General features: G+C 39.3%; 1 protein-coding gene across 23 annotated transcripts in view; it reads left to right on the top strand.

Moving 5' to 3' along the window:
* Positions 1–9592: 9592 nt before the first annotated feature.
* The window catches only part of PICALM (phosphatidylinositol binding clathrin assembly protein), a 111709-nt gene continuing 102777 nt past the window's right edge, over positions 9593–18524 (top strand). For 6 of the 23 annotated variants that reach the window (XM_047752884.1, XM_047752883.1, XM_047752882.1 and 3 more), the window contains exon 1: positions 9596–10082. In XM_047752884.1, the coding sequence (XP_047608840.1) occupies positions 9953–10082 (130 nt within the window). In that variant the 5' untranslated portion in view covers positions 9596–9952. Of the gene's footprint in view, positions 10083–18524 lie in introns of all 23 variants that reach the window. The other 17 variants (XM_047752895.1, XM_047752875.1, XM_047752874.1 and 14 more) reach the window with 6 other exon arrangements.

The following is an 18524-nucleotide window of genomic DNA, read 5'->3' as shown; positions in this document are numbered from 1 at the left end:
ATCATGTTCCATCACAAGTGACTAGATATAGCTCCCTGTGCTATACAACAGGATCTCATTGCTTATCCACTTCAAATGCAATAGTTTATTATTTACTAACCCCAAACTCCCAGTCCATCCCACTCCCTCCCCCTCCCCCTTGGAAACCACAAGTCTATGAGTTTGTTTCTTTTCTGTAGATAGGCTCATTTGTGCCGTATATTAGATTCCAGATATAAGAGATAGCATATGGCATTTGTCTTTCTCTTTCTGACTTAACTTCACTCAGTATGAGAGTCTCCAGTTCCATCCATGTTGCTGCAAATGGCGTTATTTTGTTCTTTTTTATGGCTGAGTGGTATTCCATTGTGTATGTATACCACATCTTCTTAATCCAGTCATCTGTCAATGAACATTTGGGTTGTTTCCATGTCTTGGCTATTGTGAATAGTGCTGCAATGAGCATGCAGGTGTATGTGTCTTTTTTCAGGAAAGTTTTGTCTGGATATACGCCCAAGAGTGGGATAGCTGGATCATATGGTAGTTCTATGTATAGATTTCTGAGGTACCTCCATACTGTTTTCCATAGTGGTTGTACCAATTTACATTCCCACCAACAGTGAAGGAGGGTACCCTTTTCTCCACACCTTCTCCAGCATTGTTATTTGTGGACTTGTTAATGATGGCCATTCTGACAGGTGTGAGGTCGTACCTCATGGTAGTTTTGATTTGCATTTCTCTAACAATCAGTGGTGCTGAGCATTTTTTCATGTGCTTGTTGGCCATCTGAATATCTTCTTTGGAGAAATGTCTATTCAGGTCTTTTGCCCATTGTTCCATTGGGTTGTTGGTTTTTTTGCTGTTGAGTTGTATAAGTTGCGTATTTTAGAGAGTAAGTCCTTGTCAGTTGCATCATTTGAAACGATTTTCTCCCATTCTGTAAATTGTCTTTTTTTTTTTTTTTTTTATGGTTTCCTTTAATGTGCAAAAGCTTGTCAGTTTGATTAGGTCCCATTGGTTTATTTTTGCTTTTATTTCTGTTGCCTTGGGAGACTGACCTGAGAAAACATTTGTAAGGTTGCTATCGGAGAATGTTTTGCCTATGCTCTCTTCCAGGAGTTTGATGGTGTCTTGTCTTATGTTTAAGTCTTTAAGCCATTTTGAGTTTATTTTCATGCATAGTGTGAGAGTGTGTTCCAGTTTCATTGATTTACATGCAGCTGTCCAGTTTTCCCAACACCACTTGCTGAAAAGACTGTCTTTTTCCCATTTTATGTTCTTGTCTCCTTTGTCAAAGATTAATTGACCATAGGTGTCTGGGTTTATTTCTGGGTCCTCCATTCTGTTCCATTGGTCTCTATGTCTGTTTTGGTACCAGTATCACACTGTCTTGATTACTGTGTTTCTGTAATATTTCCTGAAGTCTGGGAGAGTTATTATGCCTCCTGCTTGGCTTTTTCCCCCCTCAGGATTGCTTTGGCAATTCTGGGTCTTCTGTAGTTTCATATAAGTTTCTGGATTGTTTATTCTAGTTCTGTGAAAGATGTCGTGGGTAATTTGATAGGGATTGCATTGAATCTGTAGATTACTTTGTACCCAAGTATGGCCATTTTTACAATATTAATTTTGCCAACCCAGAAACATGGAATATCTTTCCATTACTTTGAATCCTCTTTAATTTCCTTGATTAATGTTTCGTAGTTCTCATCATATGTCTTTCACCTCCTTGATCAGGTTTATTCCCAGGTACTTGATATTTTTGGGGTATAATTTTAAAAGGTATTCTATTTTTGTATTCCTTTTCTTTCATTGTTAGTATACAGAAATGTGACTGATTTCTGAATGTTAATCTTACATCCTGCTACTTTGCTGTATTTTTTTTTATCCATTCAAGTAGTTTTTGGGTCGAGTCCTTAGGGTTTTCTATATATAGTATCATGTCATCTGCATACAGTGACAGTTTTACCTCTTCTCTTCCAATTTGGATACCTTTTATTTCTTTTGTTTGTTTGATTGCTGTGGCTAGGACTTCCAATACTATATTAAATAATAGTGGTGAGAGTAGGCATCCTTGCCTTGTTCCAGATTTTAGTGGGAAGGCTTTCAGCTTTTCTCCATTGAGTATTATATTTGCTGTGGGTTTGTCATAAATGGTTTTTATTATGTTAAGGTATGTTCCCTATACCCACTTTGGTAAGAGTTTTTATCATGAATGGATGTTAGACGTTGTCAAATGCTTTTTCTGCATCAATTGAGATTATCATGTGCTTTTTGACTTTTCTTTTGTGAATGTGGTGTATGATGTTGATTGATTTGTGTATGTTGAACCATCCTTGTGAACCTGGGATGAATCCCACTTGGTTGTGGTGTATGATCTTTTTTTATATGTTGTTGGATTTGGTTGGCTAAAATTCTGTTGAGAATTTTTGTGTTTTCCTTTAATTTGTGTAGAGTTTATTCAACCTTACCACTGTATGAAAAATACAGGTCTTGGGAATACCATGAGTAAAAGACATGGGTGCTTATTAACTGTCTAGGACTTTAATCCAGAAGAGGGGGAAGAAAAGAGCTGAGGAGATAAAGATACAAAGGGGATAAGGGCACATAGAAGAACATGGTACCCAATGAGGTATTGTTCCAGTTGTTTTGGTTAGAAACCGCCTACTTCATGCACTCATCAGGTTGTTCCAAGGATCTAGGGTAAGCTTTCTCTTTTCATGGGACATTTTCCTCTAGATATTATCTAGACTCCTGTACATGCCTTATAAAGTCCTTCATAATGTGGTCATATCTCTGAGGTCATTTCCTAAGTCTTTTCCTCTCTTCAGTCTTTCTTTGGCAGCCACACTGTCTTACTGTTCCACAAACAAGTTACTCTTGTTCCTGTCTGAGAGCTGTTGTACTCATTTTTCCCTTTATGCAAAATGATCTCCTCAGTATTTGCACTGCTGACTCCCACAATTCACTTTAGTCATCTGTCACCATCTTAGAAAGGCTCCCCTTATTATCTAATTTAAAGTCCTCCCGCCTTGTCATTCTCAATTCTTTCACCCTGTTTACTTTTTTCTTCATTGCACTCTTCACTCTCTGTGTCTGTTTCATATTTATTGGTGTGTTATATGCTCTGCTTGTATATACACACCATTCAAGAATGCGGAAAACGTTTTTATTTTGTTCACTGATGGATTTACAGGACCTCGAACACTCTTCAGCCTATATAGGTGCTCATACATAACAGTGTATATAAAAATCTCACATACACTATGTTTCAGCCACATATAACTGCAGTCCCCCAATGGCTTCTCCTTTTGCATACGTGGATTTCCTCTACCTGCAATAACTTCTCCTGGATTCCTTCAAGAGTCCTAATCATCTTTTAAGACTCAGTTTATGTGTCCCTGGCCCTGATAAACCTTCACTGATCCCTTCAGGAAGAACTAGGTGTCATCTTCCTTTTTCTTACAGTACTCTAGGCACACCTCTATCATATTACTTAATACAGTTGACCCTTGAGCAGGGAAGGAGCTCCCCCTACACCCATTGCCAGGTCAAAAATCCATGTATACCTTTACAGTCAGACCTTAGCATCTTTGGATTGAAGCAACCAGGAATCATGTAGCACTGTAGGACATATTCATTGAAAAAAATCCATGTATAAGTGGACCCGTGCAGTGGAAACTCTATCATTCAAGGGTCAGTTGTACATTGCGTTACTATTTTGTCTAATCTATGTCTGTATGCTGAGACTCCAGCAGAGTGCTTTGCCCATAGTAAATTCTAAGTAAATGTTTGCTGAATGATTTTATTCACTGAGTGACTACTGTGTGTCAAGCATTGTACTAGCTGTTTATGTACATTATTTTAATCCTGGCAAGAAATCTGTAAGATATGTGCTATTATCCCTGTTTTATATATGAGGGAACTGAATAACTTGGCCAGAGTTTTGAACCTAAGTATGTCTGAATACTGATCTGGTATTTCTTCCATTACCTCAAATGAATTAATAAATCTCCTTCATTTGTCTGATACTTACTGGTCAAAATGTGATATCCCAATTTATCATTAACATTAAAACTCTTTTAGTTTAGTGCATTTTTACTTGATTCAGCCTCTTTTTTTTGTTTGTTTATTTGTCTGTTTGCCTTTTTAGGGCCATACCTGTGGCATATGGAGGTTCCCAGGCTAGGGGTTGAATAGGAGCTATAGCCGCCAACTTACAACACAGCCACAGCAATGCCAGATCCAAGATGTATCTTTGACCTACACCACAGCTCATGTCAATGCTGGATTCCCAACCTACTTGGTGAGGCCAGGGATCAAACCCAGATCCTCATGGATACTAGTTGGGTTCATTACCACTGAGCCACAACAGGAACTCCAATTCAGCCTCTGTCAATTCCAGAGAAGAATGGACCCCAGGTATCTTAACAGCTCAGGTATCCTATTTTTATTCTGCTTCATAATTAGAGTTTTTGATGACAATTCAGGGTCAAGGTTTGTTTACTCTTTCAAGAGAAGGACTGTATTTAACAGCTGGTCTACATGTCATCTTTCAACAGGTGTAAAAGGCCCAAAAACACTGTATGTCATAATGAAATTGTAAAATTAATATACTTGAAAGAAAGGAAGATGTGGCAAGAATGAGTTAAAGAGAGTAAGAGAGCCTCATGTATGTGAGAGAACATGATGGTTGCCCTAATTACTGCTTTTTTCCACATGCTGCGTGAAGTAGTGTCTATTAAAGGCCACATGGAATTTTATGACGTTTTTAGAGGTGTATGAAATAGTATCATAAGAAACTTAAGCAGTGAGTGCCCACGCTCTGAAGTCAGACAGACCTGAGATCTAACCCTGGCTTCCCCCACAACAGCAGAGCAAATTTAAGCAAGTTACTCAACCTTCTCTAAGCCTCAATTTCTTCATCAGTAAAACAGAGAGAAGAGTATTAGAAAGGGTAGCTAATTACTACCATAAGACATGGCATCAAAATTTTAGAGGAATGATTTAAAAAAAAACAAGAACCATCCAACACAGGTGTTCCTGGTCATGCAGTTCTCCGGAGCAGGATTCCTCCAAGGATTAACTTTGGGCTCTAGGCTTCTTCCACTTTGTGGTTTTGACTTGTAGATACTTTGAAATCTTCATTCATCTGGTAGGTAGAGGAAAAAAAGAGAGTGTGGATCATGTGTAGGTGGTTTCAGAGGTTTGTGGGCCAAAGCTTGAATGGCTTTCATCATTTCTGTCTACATTCTGTAGGGTAGAGATCAACCACATGACCCCAACTTATTACAGAGGAGGCTGGGAAACACAGCGTGTGCTCAGGAGAAAAGGAGACAGACTTTGGGGAATGCAAAACTGTCTCTGCCCCTTTAGGTCATCAGGTTGTTTTAAGGTTTAACTGAGATAATTCATGTTATGTGCTTAGCACAGGATAAGTAATCAATAATCAATAGTAATTACATGTGATTGTGTTGAGAGCCTGAATAAAGGTCCCACAGTTGGAAGTGGAGTCCTTGTCTGGAGGATCTAGCAAAAGAAATCAGCTACATTTGAAAAAGTTCCTTACCTTTTTGTAAGGTGATAGAAGATTATGATCTTTAATTGATTTGGCAGCATCAGGAAGCATAAACATAGAAAAGTCAGGGATGAAGGGGTGGCCAAAATGTTCATGTCATCTCAGCTGAACGAATGTCAAAAGATTATAACCTAGATAACCCTAATGTCCAAGAAGAGTGGGAACAGGGAACTAACAGTCCCTTTGGACTTGGGAATGGGCTTAAGTCAAACAATAAAAGGTAAAAATTCTGGTCAATCCTCTCCGCCATATTCGTTTCCTCCCTCACTTTCTTACTTGAAAGTTACAGACACCATAAAGATTCTTTAGGTGCACCCTATTTTTTCCTCCCCATTTATTCTTCTCCTCTGTTGCCATTTAAAATAGCATTAAGAGCTGTGAGAAGAGACCATGTGAGTCTCACACATTGTTAAATCTTAGCTTCAAGCAATGTCTAGCATAGAGTATGCAGGAAAGAAGTATTTGTTGAATGAATTTAATCTGTATGGTAGTTGCCTCAGATCTTGGCTAAAGGGTCCAGATAAAGTAATGGAAAAATAATGAGTTTTTAAATCTTGCTTCTACCACTTGAGTATCTGTGGGATTCTGGGACTTCTAAGATTTAATTTTTTTAAGCAATAGAAAACAGTATATGAGCATTTAACCTCTAAGACCTTTTCCCCTTGTATTAAGTCACGTCATATTTTTTTAGAGTAATGAGAATTAAATGAAAAAATTTATGTAGTGATCCTAGCACACAAAAGGCATTCAAAAACTGTTGCTCCCTCTCCTGTACCTCACACCTCTCTACAATATACTTTTTATTTTGCAAAGCCTAGGAAATATCATGTACTATTCAAGTTTTTCCTTCTCTTTTTGCTTCTGTTCATTTGTAACTAAAGCACATAGGCTTTCAAGTTGGTGATCAAAGTTGAGCTGATTAGTTCTCAAAGGACTCACGGATTCATTGTTAGAACAGTATTTAGCACTTAGAACAATGCCTGACACACACTAGGCATTCGATATCTATTTTTTGAAAGGGTGAATGAATTAATGAAGTACTGAAATAAGGATGATGCTCCATATGGCTAATGATGGGATGGACATAATTATGTTTATCTGCAGACCATTATCCATAACCATGGCCCATAATCTGCCCATGCTCTAAGTGTGAAAAAAATGGGCAGGTTTTGTTAAATGAGAGGTTTGGAGTGGTGTTTCCAAATGGGTGACTTTGGAGTGTTTTCATTCATTCATTCAACTAGCATTTGTGTGTCTACTATGCATCAGCCACAATACTAGCAAGAAGATATTTCCATCAGCACCCATCCCTGCTAGTGCAATTAAATAATTAAAATAATTAGATAGAAGAAGGATGTATAAGATACTACATGAGTAACAAACGGAAACTGCTAACTGCATGACACATTTAAGTATGGCCAGTAGTGTGATACTGGCTGTAGTGCATGTGGGGGACTGGGTAGAGATGAGGCTCAATGAGCAGCAGTTAAGTGAGGGCTACTGATCATAAAGGGCCTGTATGCCAGGCTAGAGTCCTGAATTTCATCCTCTAGACTAGAGATAAGGGTGCTACAAAAGGGTTTTAATGAGAAGAAAAGATGATCATATTTTAGGTTCAGAAAGATCTGCAGTGGAGGATTGAGGTATGAGAGACAGAGATATCAGGTAAGTAGTTATTAGAATAGTCTACACTGGAAAGAGAGTGTAAAGGCTGGACTAAGGCAAGAAAGGTTGATGTTAGAGAGAAGACGGGTTGGAGGGATATTAGGCTGGATGAGAAATAAGAAGGAGAGCTAAGAATGAGTCACAGTTTTCTGACTTGGACTTCTAGGCAGGTAATGAAGACATTATGGAACAAGGAATAAAGAAGTTCAGTATGGATTCAGGATGTAAAACAGGCAAGGAGAAGAGAAGTTTAGTTTTGGCCATAGTTTAAGGCATCTGTGGGATTTCAGGGGAAGATATTTCTTGAATACACCAAGTAAAGTAGAACACAAAGAAAACTTAAGCATATAAAATAGGGTAAGTCAGTAATTTCTATCCTTAGAACACTTCCCCATCATCTAAATTTCTTCATGCCTTTTAGTTCACAATTATACATAAACCTCTATAATGATCACTAATTGTTGACATATTTAGATACTTCTAAAATATACCCTTGAAAAAAGTAGTGATATTTCCAATAGAAGCTAGTTTATTAATAAGGTGAACATGTCCACAGTTATTTGAATAAAGGTGGTTTGTAAGAACCCCTTTGGCAAAAGTAACAGTGAAATACTTTCCTAGAAATTCATTCGCAGTAGTGCAAAAAATACAAGTTGCGTGGTGCGTGTTTAGGAATAACTTTTACATTTTCCCTAAGGATGAAATATGTAGCTAGTGATGATAGCTAGATGCCATGGTCCTGGGGACCTTAGAGAGGTTTAGCAGTGAAGCTCAGGCCAACCTGTAACTTACTAAGTGGAACTCATAGAAGCACAGCAAGTATGGCTGACAAGATGTCTTGAGAATTGGATAATTCCACTGCCCAATAGACAAAGGGCAGCAAACTGGGCACCAAACCACAGATGGATTGCAGATGCACTGAAGGAAGTCATTACAGTTTTCAGAAATTTGGGGCTGGCTTGACAAAGATGAAGCCTGCTGGTTTAAGCACTTTATGTCCTTGGCAAAAACATGTTGCTGCAGAATTTCATCAGCCATAAGTGAAAAAAAAAAGGGGGGTAAAGGGAATGGGAGGAGACCACAAAATTCACGATGCTACATAAAATGTTAACTATCTATTAGCTTTGCATCTTTTGAGAGTCACCAGATTGAAGCACAATGTTTTGGACTGGCTGGCAGATGGTGTACACAGACTTTCTGAGTATGTTAGCATTTCATTCAAAACTAGCAAGATTACATAGGACTATTACGGTAATTTAATATTCATGGAGACTTAAAAATTTATCCTTAAACTTGTGTTGAAAGTGGGGCCCTAATAACATTTAAAAAGACTTTGTTAATAGATCTGGATCTTCTTGAACAGAGCCACAGGATATAATGATTCCTCTAAAATGCCCACAGGACAGGGTCAGTGTCTTCTTTCACTGGATATCTGGTTTACACAGAGAAAAGAGGCCAAAGAGAACAAAGACCAAACCAGGGGAGATGGCAGGTAGTGATGTCTGGGTTCTCTGAAAGGGACTTCTCCATTTACCACCCTCTCGCTTCCTTCTATGGTCTGAACCTTTAATCACCACAGCAGTCAGCCTTGTAGGGTCAAGCTAATCTTTGTTGACATCATCCTACTACTTCCCTTTTCAAATTCCAGTGAAGCTATGTGTTTCCTGTCCTATTTGACACCCTAGAGGAACAATACTGGCTCACTGGTATCCAAATTTAGACTGGCAGTTTTCAGAGAAGGGATAAACAAATACAGGTGACAGTGTCAAACCTCTCAAGAAAAGGGAAAAAGCCCAACCCTTCTGGGGGTAAATAAGCAGGGACAGCTTCGATATCCACAGCAGGGAGAGGCCTGGTGGCAGGTTCTGAGAGTGGGCCAGCGGAGACCTTCTCCTTCAAGCCTGGAGGCTGGCTTTGGGGGCATCCCTAAACACATTCTGGATCCCGCTAGGAACGCCCGGGGAGCTCTGACACCCCCTTCCTCAGCGGGAGCTGCGAAGTCAGCTGCATCTCCTCTTTGTCAAGACGTTGGTTCCAACCGCAGAGACTAGGATACCCTTGGGATGGGAGAGGGAAGAAGCCATACGTGCCTCCCCAGCGCGCCGGACTCGCCGCCCCTCCCCCGCGTCGCCCCGCCCCCCTCTGTGACCCCCGCGAGACCGGCCTCGGGCGACCTGTTGGCAGGGAACGTCACGTGACGCGGCGGGCCGCCGCACTCCGCCCGGGAGGGCCTCCTGTTGCGCCCGCCGGGCGGGTTCCATCACGTAACGCGCGGGCGCCGCCCCGCTCTTCCCTCGCCGAGCGAGGGAGGGCGGGCGTCGAAGAGGAAAGAGAAGGGAAAAGGGGCGGGAGAAGGAGAAGGCGGGGCGGCGCCCGAGTCACGTGACCCGGGCAGCCCGGAAAGCTCCGAGGAGGAGCCTGGCGCCGCCATTTTCCTGCAGCTGCCTGTCCCTCTTGCCCTGCCCGGCTCCAGCTGACCAGGGAAGGGGTGGGCTGAGCTGAGGCGGGGGCAGGGGAGTGCCCGAAACCGTGCCTGACCCCGCGGGTGACAAGAGCCGGTTCTTGCCTGGCTGGGTGGCAGCAAGCGGCCCTGAGCCCCGCCCCAGGCCGGCAGGCGGAGAAGGAGCCGGTGGGGGTAGGGGGTGCGGTGGGGGGGGTGGGGGTCCTCCGGCGCTTGGGGGTCCCAGTCCCCGCCGGCTGCCGAGCGGGAGGGGTGGCGGAGGAGCCGCAGAGATGTCCGGCCAGAGCTTGACGGACCGAATCACCGCTGCCCAGCACAGTGTCACCGGCTCTGCCGTATCCAAGACAGTATGCAAGGCCACGACCCACGAGATCATGGGGCCCAAGAAAAAGCACCTGGACTGTGAGTGAAGCCGACCACGGCCCCTCGCGACCCGCGTCTGTCTTTCTTCTCATCTTTTTTCTTCTTCAGCTGCCTCTCACCTCCCTGCGTCTCATCCGGCTCGGCGGGTCCTGTGCGCGTCCGAGCTGTGTTCTTTTTGCTTCCATCACACCTGCCTTCACGGCTTCCGTTCCCTGTCTAAGAATCCCTGACAAGCCCCTCCCCTCCGGGTTCCTCGGGGACCCTCGCTTCCCTGCCCGGTGCGCCGCGATACCCTCTCACAACCGACCAACTTGCCTCTCTCCCTCTGGCTCCCCACCTCCCGGCCTCTATCTCTCTCCTGCAGCCTTCTGCTCTTTCATCCCACCCGTCCGGTGCTGCCTAGCCGCCCTCTCCCGTGCGTCTCCCCGCTTGCTCTCCGTCTCACCGCCCTATTGTTTCCCTACGAGCCGCCTTCGGGTTTCCGTGAACGCCGGGTTCGGTGGACCCGGATCCCAGTTTCTCTGCCACTCTGAGGGCTGCCTCCTTTGAAGCGATTCCCACTATCCGCCTCTGTCCCTGTCCCTCCCGGGTTTCTCATCCACCTTTCCTCCCCCCCCCCCCTTGGGTTACCTTTCTTTGCCTCTGTAGCTTCCGTTAGGTTCCGTCGTCCCATTTGAAATATCATGGTCAATGCCCGACTTTTATCCCAGAGCACTTTTCTTCAAGGGGGGGTGTATGTAAAGGGATTCCTTTGGGGTAGGAAAAGCTTTGTGGAACGTTGGCATTTTTAAGTCACCTCTAGTGGAATTTAATCTTTGTGTTTTCCATGCTTTTGACTAGGATAAGTTGTGTCAGGCAACTCCCTCGCCCCCTTTCTTTCTAATGGGTATATGGAAAAGGGTTTGCTGATTTTTGCTGTCATCTCCTAGAGCTGTTAAACCTGACGGTTTGAATGTAGAAACTTGAGCGGAAGAGTAGGCTATTGGAATTTATAATAGTCTACTATTTTAATAATCTGACCTACAGATAACGTACATCTTTTTAAAAACTGGTAAAAAGATACTTGGTGAGGCTTGAGTTTGGACTCCGTTTTAATTTATGCTGGTTATCTTTTGGAGGACTAGCTTTTCTTACACGGCATGGTATTACACCATTCACTAACTTGTATATATCATTACTAGAGCTAACTCCTCCCAACTTTTTCCAAACCTGGAAGCCACCTGTAATATCCTCCTTTTTAATAACACTCCTTTACCTCAAGGTACAAAGATCAGTGATTACTCAGGCTTTGACTTAGTGGAGTTTTGATCTGAAACTTTTCAAGGAAACATAGAGAAAAAGGCATAATAATAAGTTCTTTTTTAAAAAATGGCTGTTGGACACGTCCTTTCATTCTACATGAACGTTACTTTGCTTTACTATTTGAAGCAAGAGTGAGCATGTTCTGAAAGGGAATTCACTGATGAGAGAGTCCTGTTTTGATTTCTTGTTTGGACTTTGGCAGTAAGGTTTGCGCTTAAAAAAAAAATGTACAAAATGTGAATTCTTCCAAGATACTTTGCTCGTGAAGTACTGTTAGAACAAGTTATTGGTACAGACAAACCCATTATTCATTGTGACTTGTTCCTTCCTTGTGGAAAAGTTTAAAAAAAATCATTACTATTTGGTTCTTCTCTCTGATATGTGGATGAGGCAGGCTGCTTGTTAACCATCAATCCTTGATTGTTTTAGATAATTCAGTGACACTTTTATAAATAGAAAATTCTTTAAAATGCATTGTAAAGCCTGAAGTGCTTTTTGGATTATCTGATATTTGGAGTAAACATTTCTGTTTACTTCTCTTCAAATGACTGCTTGGCTTTCTCTACCCAATCTGTGGTTTGCCCTAACACTGTTAATTCTTTTGTTAGTTGGGTTTTTGTTTGTTTGTTTATTCCTGGTGCTGAGGGGTGGGTGACAAAACCTACTTATGACTGTTATCCTCTTCTCTCACTTCAGAATGATAAATTATAACGATAGATTTTGCTTTTAAAAGTCCTTTACGAAGTTTTTGTTTTATTTCAAATGTTGCAGTTCTTTTAACACGTTGTGGAAAAAAGGCTGGGTAAATTTAGCAAAGTGGTACTTCCTCGTGGTTCTATAAATGTTAGTCTTTTCTCTTGTGGAAGCTACTGCAGATAACAACTGGGATTAGGTTTGGTATGGATAATCTCACATTTGTGGTGCTTTTTCTCTGCCACTCTTGTGTTTATAAATTTCCACTTCTTTAGAACTTGAATGTTCCTGGTAACATTTGATTTTTTTTTTTTAATCCGTATAAATAAGGAGCAACTACTCTATTTCTTTTAAATGAGGTTTTTTAAATACAGTAATACTATTTTCCCTATATTGTTGTTTAAAACACCTTTGGCACCAGTTCCAGTGATGAAATAAATTTAAGTAGGGTCTTATCAGTGCGTTGTTTTCCTAAACACCTTCTTCCCCTGTACACTTTAGCATTATTTGAGAAAATTGAAAAGGCTTTCATAAACAGTTCTGACTCCTAAAACTATGAAGTTTTAGGCCTTCAATGTAGAGATAACTTTTCCTCTGCTGGGAGAGTTTTTCCTTCTAGTGAAGGATTAGTTCTGTTTCACCATTTAATGTCCTGAAAAACTTTCCTAATTGGTTGAGACTAATGAAAATGATTTCATTTTTTAAATGTTAGTAGTTAAAGAAAATATGCTTAGGACTGTGTTTTCCTATAAGCCTTTACAGTGTAGAGGTGGTTTCTGTGTACTTTGCCAAGGTCTTTCCATTTTAGGAAATGATTATTGTAATCCATGAATTATGATTTAATTCATTGTATATTTGTTTAATAATGAGCTTTTGCTTTGCTTATGGGGTCAGTAGGTAATAATGTTAACTAGTGTCCCTAGAGTGAAATGAGTTGTCAAACCTGAAATTTATTTTTAAAAATAAACATGATTTACATAGAATTCCAGGACTATGATGGCCTCAAGATAGAAGAATAGTCAAGATACAAGATAGAAGAATTGTATTTGACAGACTTTAGTTTGCTCTGCACTTATTAACCATTATCTAACTTAGTCCTTTATAGCTATGGGAAAGATGAGTAATATGCATGGAAAGTAGTCTTTAACTCTTTGTATTAAATAGGGTGTAGAATGGTGCTTAAAACATTAATGATTGAAGTATAGATAGAGCAGAGTTTTAAAATTTATAAATACTTTTTTTTTTTAATGGCCCCAGCCACCGCTATGGCAGTTCCCCAGGCCAGTGATAGAATCCTAGGCAATGCCAGATCCACACCAGATCCTTTGCAGGGTTGGGAATCCAACCCACCCCTCTCCAGCAACCCAAGCTGCTGCAGTCTGGATTCTTAACCTGCTATGCCCAGCAGGAACTCCCTAAAGTTTATAAACTCTTAATTTAAGAATGTTTTGATCTGATTTTGCAATTTTTACTATTTTTCTTTTTTTCTATATTAGCTTAATATGCTGTCCTTGGGCATTTATATTTTGAACTGTTTCACTGACAGTATGTTGTGGGAACCTGCTGAGCCACAATGGAAACTCCAGCTTCACTGTAATGTAATACTATTTTAATGGCTCTAATACTTTCACTTTTTTATCTGTATTTTTCCTGGTTAATTTCTAGGGACACTTTTTCCAGCTACCATCTGCCTCACGTTCTTTACAACAAAATCAAGATCATGTTCTTTTTTTAATTTTATTTTTATTTTACTTACTTTTTCTAAAATTTTTAAATGATTTTTATTTTTTCCATTATGGTTGGTTTACAGTGTTCTTTCAATTTCTACTGTACAGCAAAGCGACCCAATCAGTCACTCACACACACACGTTTTTTTTCTCACATTACCCTCCATCATGTTCCATCATAAATGACTAGATATAGTTCCATGTGCAGGATCTCGTTGCTTATCCATTCCAAATGCAGTAGTTTGCATCTATTAACCCCAGACTCCCAATCCATCCCACTCCCTCCCTCTCAGCAACCACAAGTCTGTTCTCCAGGTCCAAAGAGTCCATGAGTGTTTCCACAGGTTCACTTGTGCCATATATTAGATTCCAAGATTGTGTTCTTATTAAGCATCCCTTATATCTCCAAGGTAGATACAGTGTGGGTATTTGTATGTTATGTACCAGATCTAGACACTACCTTATTTTAATTGTGGAAACCTAAGTTTCTTGTAAGAATTTGCGAATGTTTTGAATAGGTAGAAGGTGGAATTTGTATGGGCTAGTGGCATATATAATCATTGAAAGTACATATAAAATATTGAAATATACCTGAAGTAATTATCTTTTTAAGCACATTACTGATTTTTAATGTCTTAGTTAATGATATCCAGTGAGTGTTTGGTTTACATATTGTCAGGGAAGTGTCTGGAATCTGATTTGCAAGAAGGTGCATGTGAGGATGATAGTAAGTGGAAAATCTGCCCCTTGTTTAGAAGCAAGGTAACTGGGGCTTTCCAAATGAATCTTGTTTTTAAAGAGACAGTTATTTCGTAGTTATGTATGGGCTTACTGTTCTTTCCCATTAGAATTAACTGTATGATTTGTATTTTTATTTTCATTATTTGACCGTTCTGTTCCATACTACTTTAATAGTTCTGAAATTTAAAAAGTGGTAATAGTGAGATTTGACTGCTTTTGTCAAATGCTGGAGGTATATAGTAGAACTCCACAAATGCAAGTTTTTTCCTCTTTTATATGTTTAGTTATATTTCTGAATAGTATGTATTTAAAAGAGAAACTCTAAAGAGGATTTGACATATAGCCATTTTGGTAGCTGCCTTATTCGTAATTAGCAAATTAATTCTGAAATATTTTTGTAAAGTAATTAGGTGTCACTGGTGGACTTGTTATGTTAAGAAATACCATTTAGACTTCAGTCATCTATTTTTGTAGCAATGCTTATGTTTATATATTTTATATATCTGAATAATTTTTAGAGATGTTTTAGAATTTCAACTGAAAAGTAAGAAGTGAAACTTCATTGTGAAGTGACTTGCTTTTTTTTCTCATTTGATTTGCAAGGCATGTGCATGAAATTCTTGATTAGATGTTTTAAAATACAGTGTATAAAATAATTCATTTTAATTAATCATCAGGATTACTTTAATTTAAATAAAATTGTTTACTTTGATTTCATTTAGAATATTTAATGTGAAGGTTCACCGTAATGACTCGAAAGTCTCTTCTGTTCTATTTTCTTCAGTTTCAAAGTGCTTGGTTCCATGATTTCGCCCTTAAAGTCAAAGAAGAAAAATAAACTGAAAAGCTTCTTGGCGAGAGGTTAGAGCCCTACCAAGAAGAAGTGGGGTTAGATTTTCAAAGTAAAGGCTTAATATTTGCTCTTCCTGTTCTTTTGGTGGCTGAAGTGGCATTTCCGTTACTTTGTGTTCTGTCTCAGTGTGTTCCCAGTTAAATAGCTTTATATATTTCTCTAGAGAATAGAAATTGTTGGATTTGACCTTTGGAATTTTGTGTATTTATTGTGTATATATGGTTCTTTTCATGGAGAATGGTTCGTAGGCAGTTAAAATTTACTAATGATATTCCTTTAAAAGGGAATTTTGATGAACCTAACTAAACCTTTGTATTAAAAATTATATTCAGAATTGTAATTTGCCAGGTTATCAGAATATTAAGGATTTCTCAAGTTATGTTACAATAGTGGCAATACTCACAGCTAGGCTTGTTCTTATGCCTAGATTGTGTTTGTATTTATTTAACAAATATTTGTTTGTGCTTGCTTTGTGCTGGACACTCATATTACTAAACCCTTTACATCTATTAACTTGCTTATTCCTTTCAACAACTTTGTGAGAGAGATTTTGCTCTTATCACCATTTTACTAAAGAAGACAGTAAGACACTGAGAAATTTCGTAATTTTCCCAAAATTACCTAGCCAGGAAGAGGAGAAACTGGCATTTGAACCCAGGCAGTCTAACATTAGGTCTGTGCTTTCATCTCAGTGTGACTTTTTATATAATACTTTATATTCCAGGGAATGAATAAACCATATTTATTTATTCATGGCAGTGTTTCTTAAAGTGTGGTCCTAAGACTCCTAGAAGTCTCCAAGACACTTTTGGCATATTTGTGAGGTCAAAACTAATGTTAACGCATTACTTACCTTTTCCATTTTCATTCTTCCACAATTGTATAGTGGAGTTTTTCAGAGGCTATGTGAAAATGTAACACATTGAATGTAGTAGCAGATAAGAGAATCCACCTGTTTTCTATTAAGCCAGATAGTAAAGAGCAATCTTTACTCCTTTAGAATAGTATCTCTGTTCTAAATTCTGGTTTTGGAAAATACAGGTTTTTTTTTTTTAATGAAAAATGCTAACATACAGTTTTATTACTTTAAAATGAATTAATGTTTAAAAATGTCTCAGTTTTAATTTCAAACGCAGTAAATATCAATAGTGGAAAAACCACATAAACAAAAGCTCTTTGGGTGCCCTCAGTTTTTCAGATTGTAAAAGTTCTGAGAATTAAGAAATACAGTTCTAAGGAGGAGTGTATATTAAGAGGGGGGAAAAGGATACTCAGAAGTTAAACTTAAGTAGTCCCTTAAATTCTCGAGAGTAATTTTGCATTTGATATAATGGGTAATAGTGACCCAATCATTGTAGGAGTTTGAGCAAGAGATGTGACATAATCCTTTGATTATATCATACTGTTGAGTAGGTTGGAAAGAATGCTCTGTGAGTTGGAAAGGAGACCACTGAGGGGCAAAAGGGTCTCTAACAGTAATAATCTAAATTTTCCTGAAAGGCCTTGATGAAGTCCATCATTGATAGACTCTTGATCTTGATCTATTTTTTTTTTCACTATTTCTCCTCACTTAAAAAAAAATGTGTGTATATATATATATATATATGTATGTATACATATATGTATAAATTTCTTTTGAGCCAGGCAGACTAGCAGTTGTGCCAAAATAAGTTCTTGACCCCAAACTCTTAGCTAGTCTTTGCAAATACTAGTCCTTGGACAGAAAATATCTTCATTTCTTTGCCAGTACAGATCCATACTTCCTTTAAACCTTCTGTAAACTTCTTTCATAAAGATGTTACAGAATAACCCTCCTCCCCCGTTCTGTCATTCCAACATTATTACAACCATTTAAAGTTTATGGGGTTTTTTCGGTTAAACTGTAGTGAGTATCATGCTTTTATATGTATTTTGGGTTCATGTGTGTTTTCTCTGTAGAATAGGAGCTGTTTTTTTTCTGTTCTGTATCTCTAGTCAGTGATCCTTTGGTTCGCAGTTAAATTTTGAACAATTGCACGTTATCTCTCCTCACAGCTCAAACTATTCCGTGATTGAGCAAGGTATGAATGTAGCGTAGAGATTTATTCCAGTAGGCATTTTGCTAATGTTTTTATGGCCATTATCTTAGTTGTAGTGAATGGTAATCTCCTGGTTACAAAATTATATGTAAAGTCAGTCAGTAGTATTGATTTTAAAAAAACCATTGTAGGAGTTCCCGTCGTGGCGCAGTGGTTAACGAATCCGACTAGGAACCATGAGGTTGCGGGTTCGGTCCCTGGCCTTGCTCAGTGGGTTAAGGATCCGGCGTTGCCGTGAGCTGTGGTGTAGGTTGCAGACGCGGCTCGGATCCCGCGTTGCTGCTGTGGCTCTGGCGTAGTCCGGTGGCTACAGCTCCAATTCAACCTCTAGCCTGGGAACCTCCATATGCCGCGGGAGCGGCCCAAGAAATAGCAACAACAACAACAACAAAAAAGACAAAAAGACAAAAAATAAATAAATAAAATAAAAATAAAAAAACCATTGTAGCAAATTGTTAATGTGTTTCATGGAGCCTGTGAGGCATTGAAGTTTAGTTTTGTTTAAATACTATATGGTTTTTCCAGTTATTGTCATAGCAAAGAAGAGTTTTTTGGCTACAGCTACTCAGTTTGAAAACTGTAATAAAACTCATGTTTTTGAGGATATATTCTTGAAGGTAGGGATTAATTTTAAGAATTAAACAGGGGACCAGAATTAGACTTGAAATGATTATCAGAGCTGCTTCCTTGTACAACTCCAGGAAGTGCTGATCACATTATAATCTATATGTAGAGTGCTTCCAGTATATAACTGTATGGGAGCCACACTTTAGATATAAGGAAGGCTAAAAAGTACACTTAAAATGCAAAACAAACGACTGTTAGAATGAAGCCTTATGAGGTATGAGGCAGGGGTTGGAGTGATGATAGTGATGGCCATGATGATAAGACCACTAAATCTAGATCATCAGTTGATTCCAGGGGCTGGTGCGAATTGCTGAGAGTTTTCTCTGAATGCTTGGAATTCCAGCAGTGATTTCTGAAGTGAAATAAAAAAACTTAGTTGAAAAGTTGTATAACTACTAAGTCAGAAACTTAGTAGTTGAAAGCTTGCTATGGGCGCCTGATTTTACTCAAGGGACACTTT

This window comes from Phacochoerus africanus, chromosome 11, assembly GCF_016906955.1.
Source record: "Phacochoerus africanus isolate WHEZ1 chromosome 11, ROS_Pafr_v1, whole genome shotgun sequence".
Classification (NCBI taxonomy): Eukaryota; Metazoa; Chordata; class Mammalia; order Artiodactyla; family Suidae; genus Phacochoerus; species Phacochoerus africanus.
The sequence above is the reverse complement of the archived record's forward strand: the minus strand, read 5'-3'. Positions and strand labels throughout refer to the sequence as shown.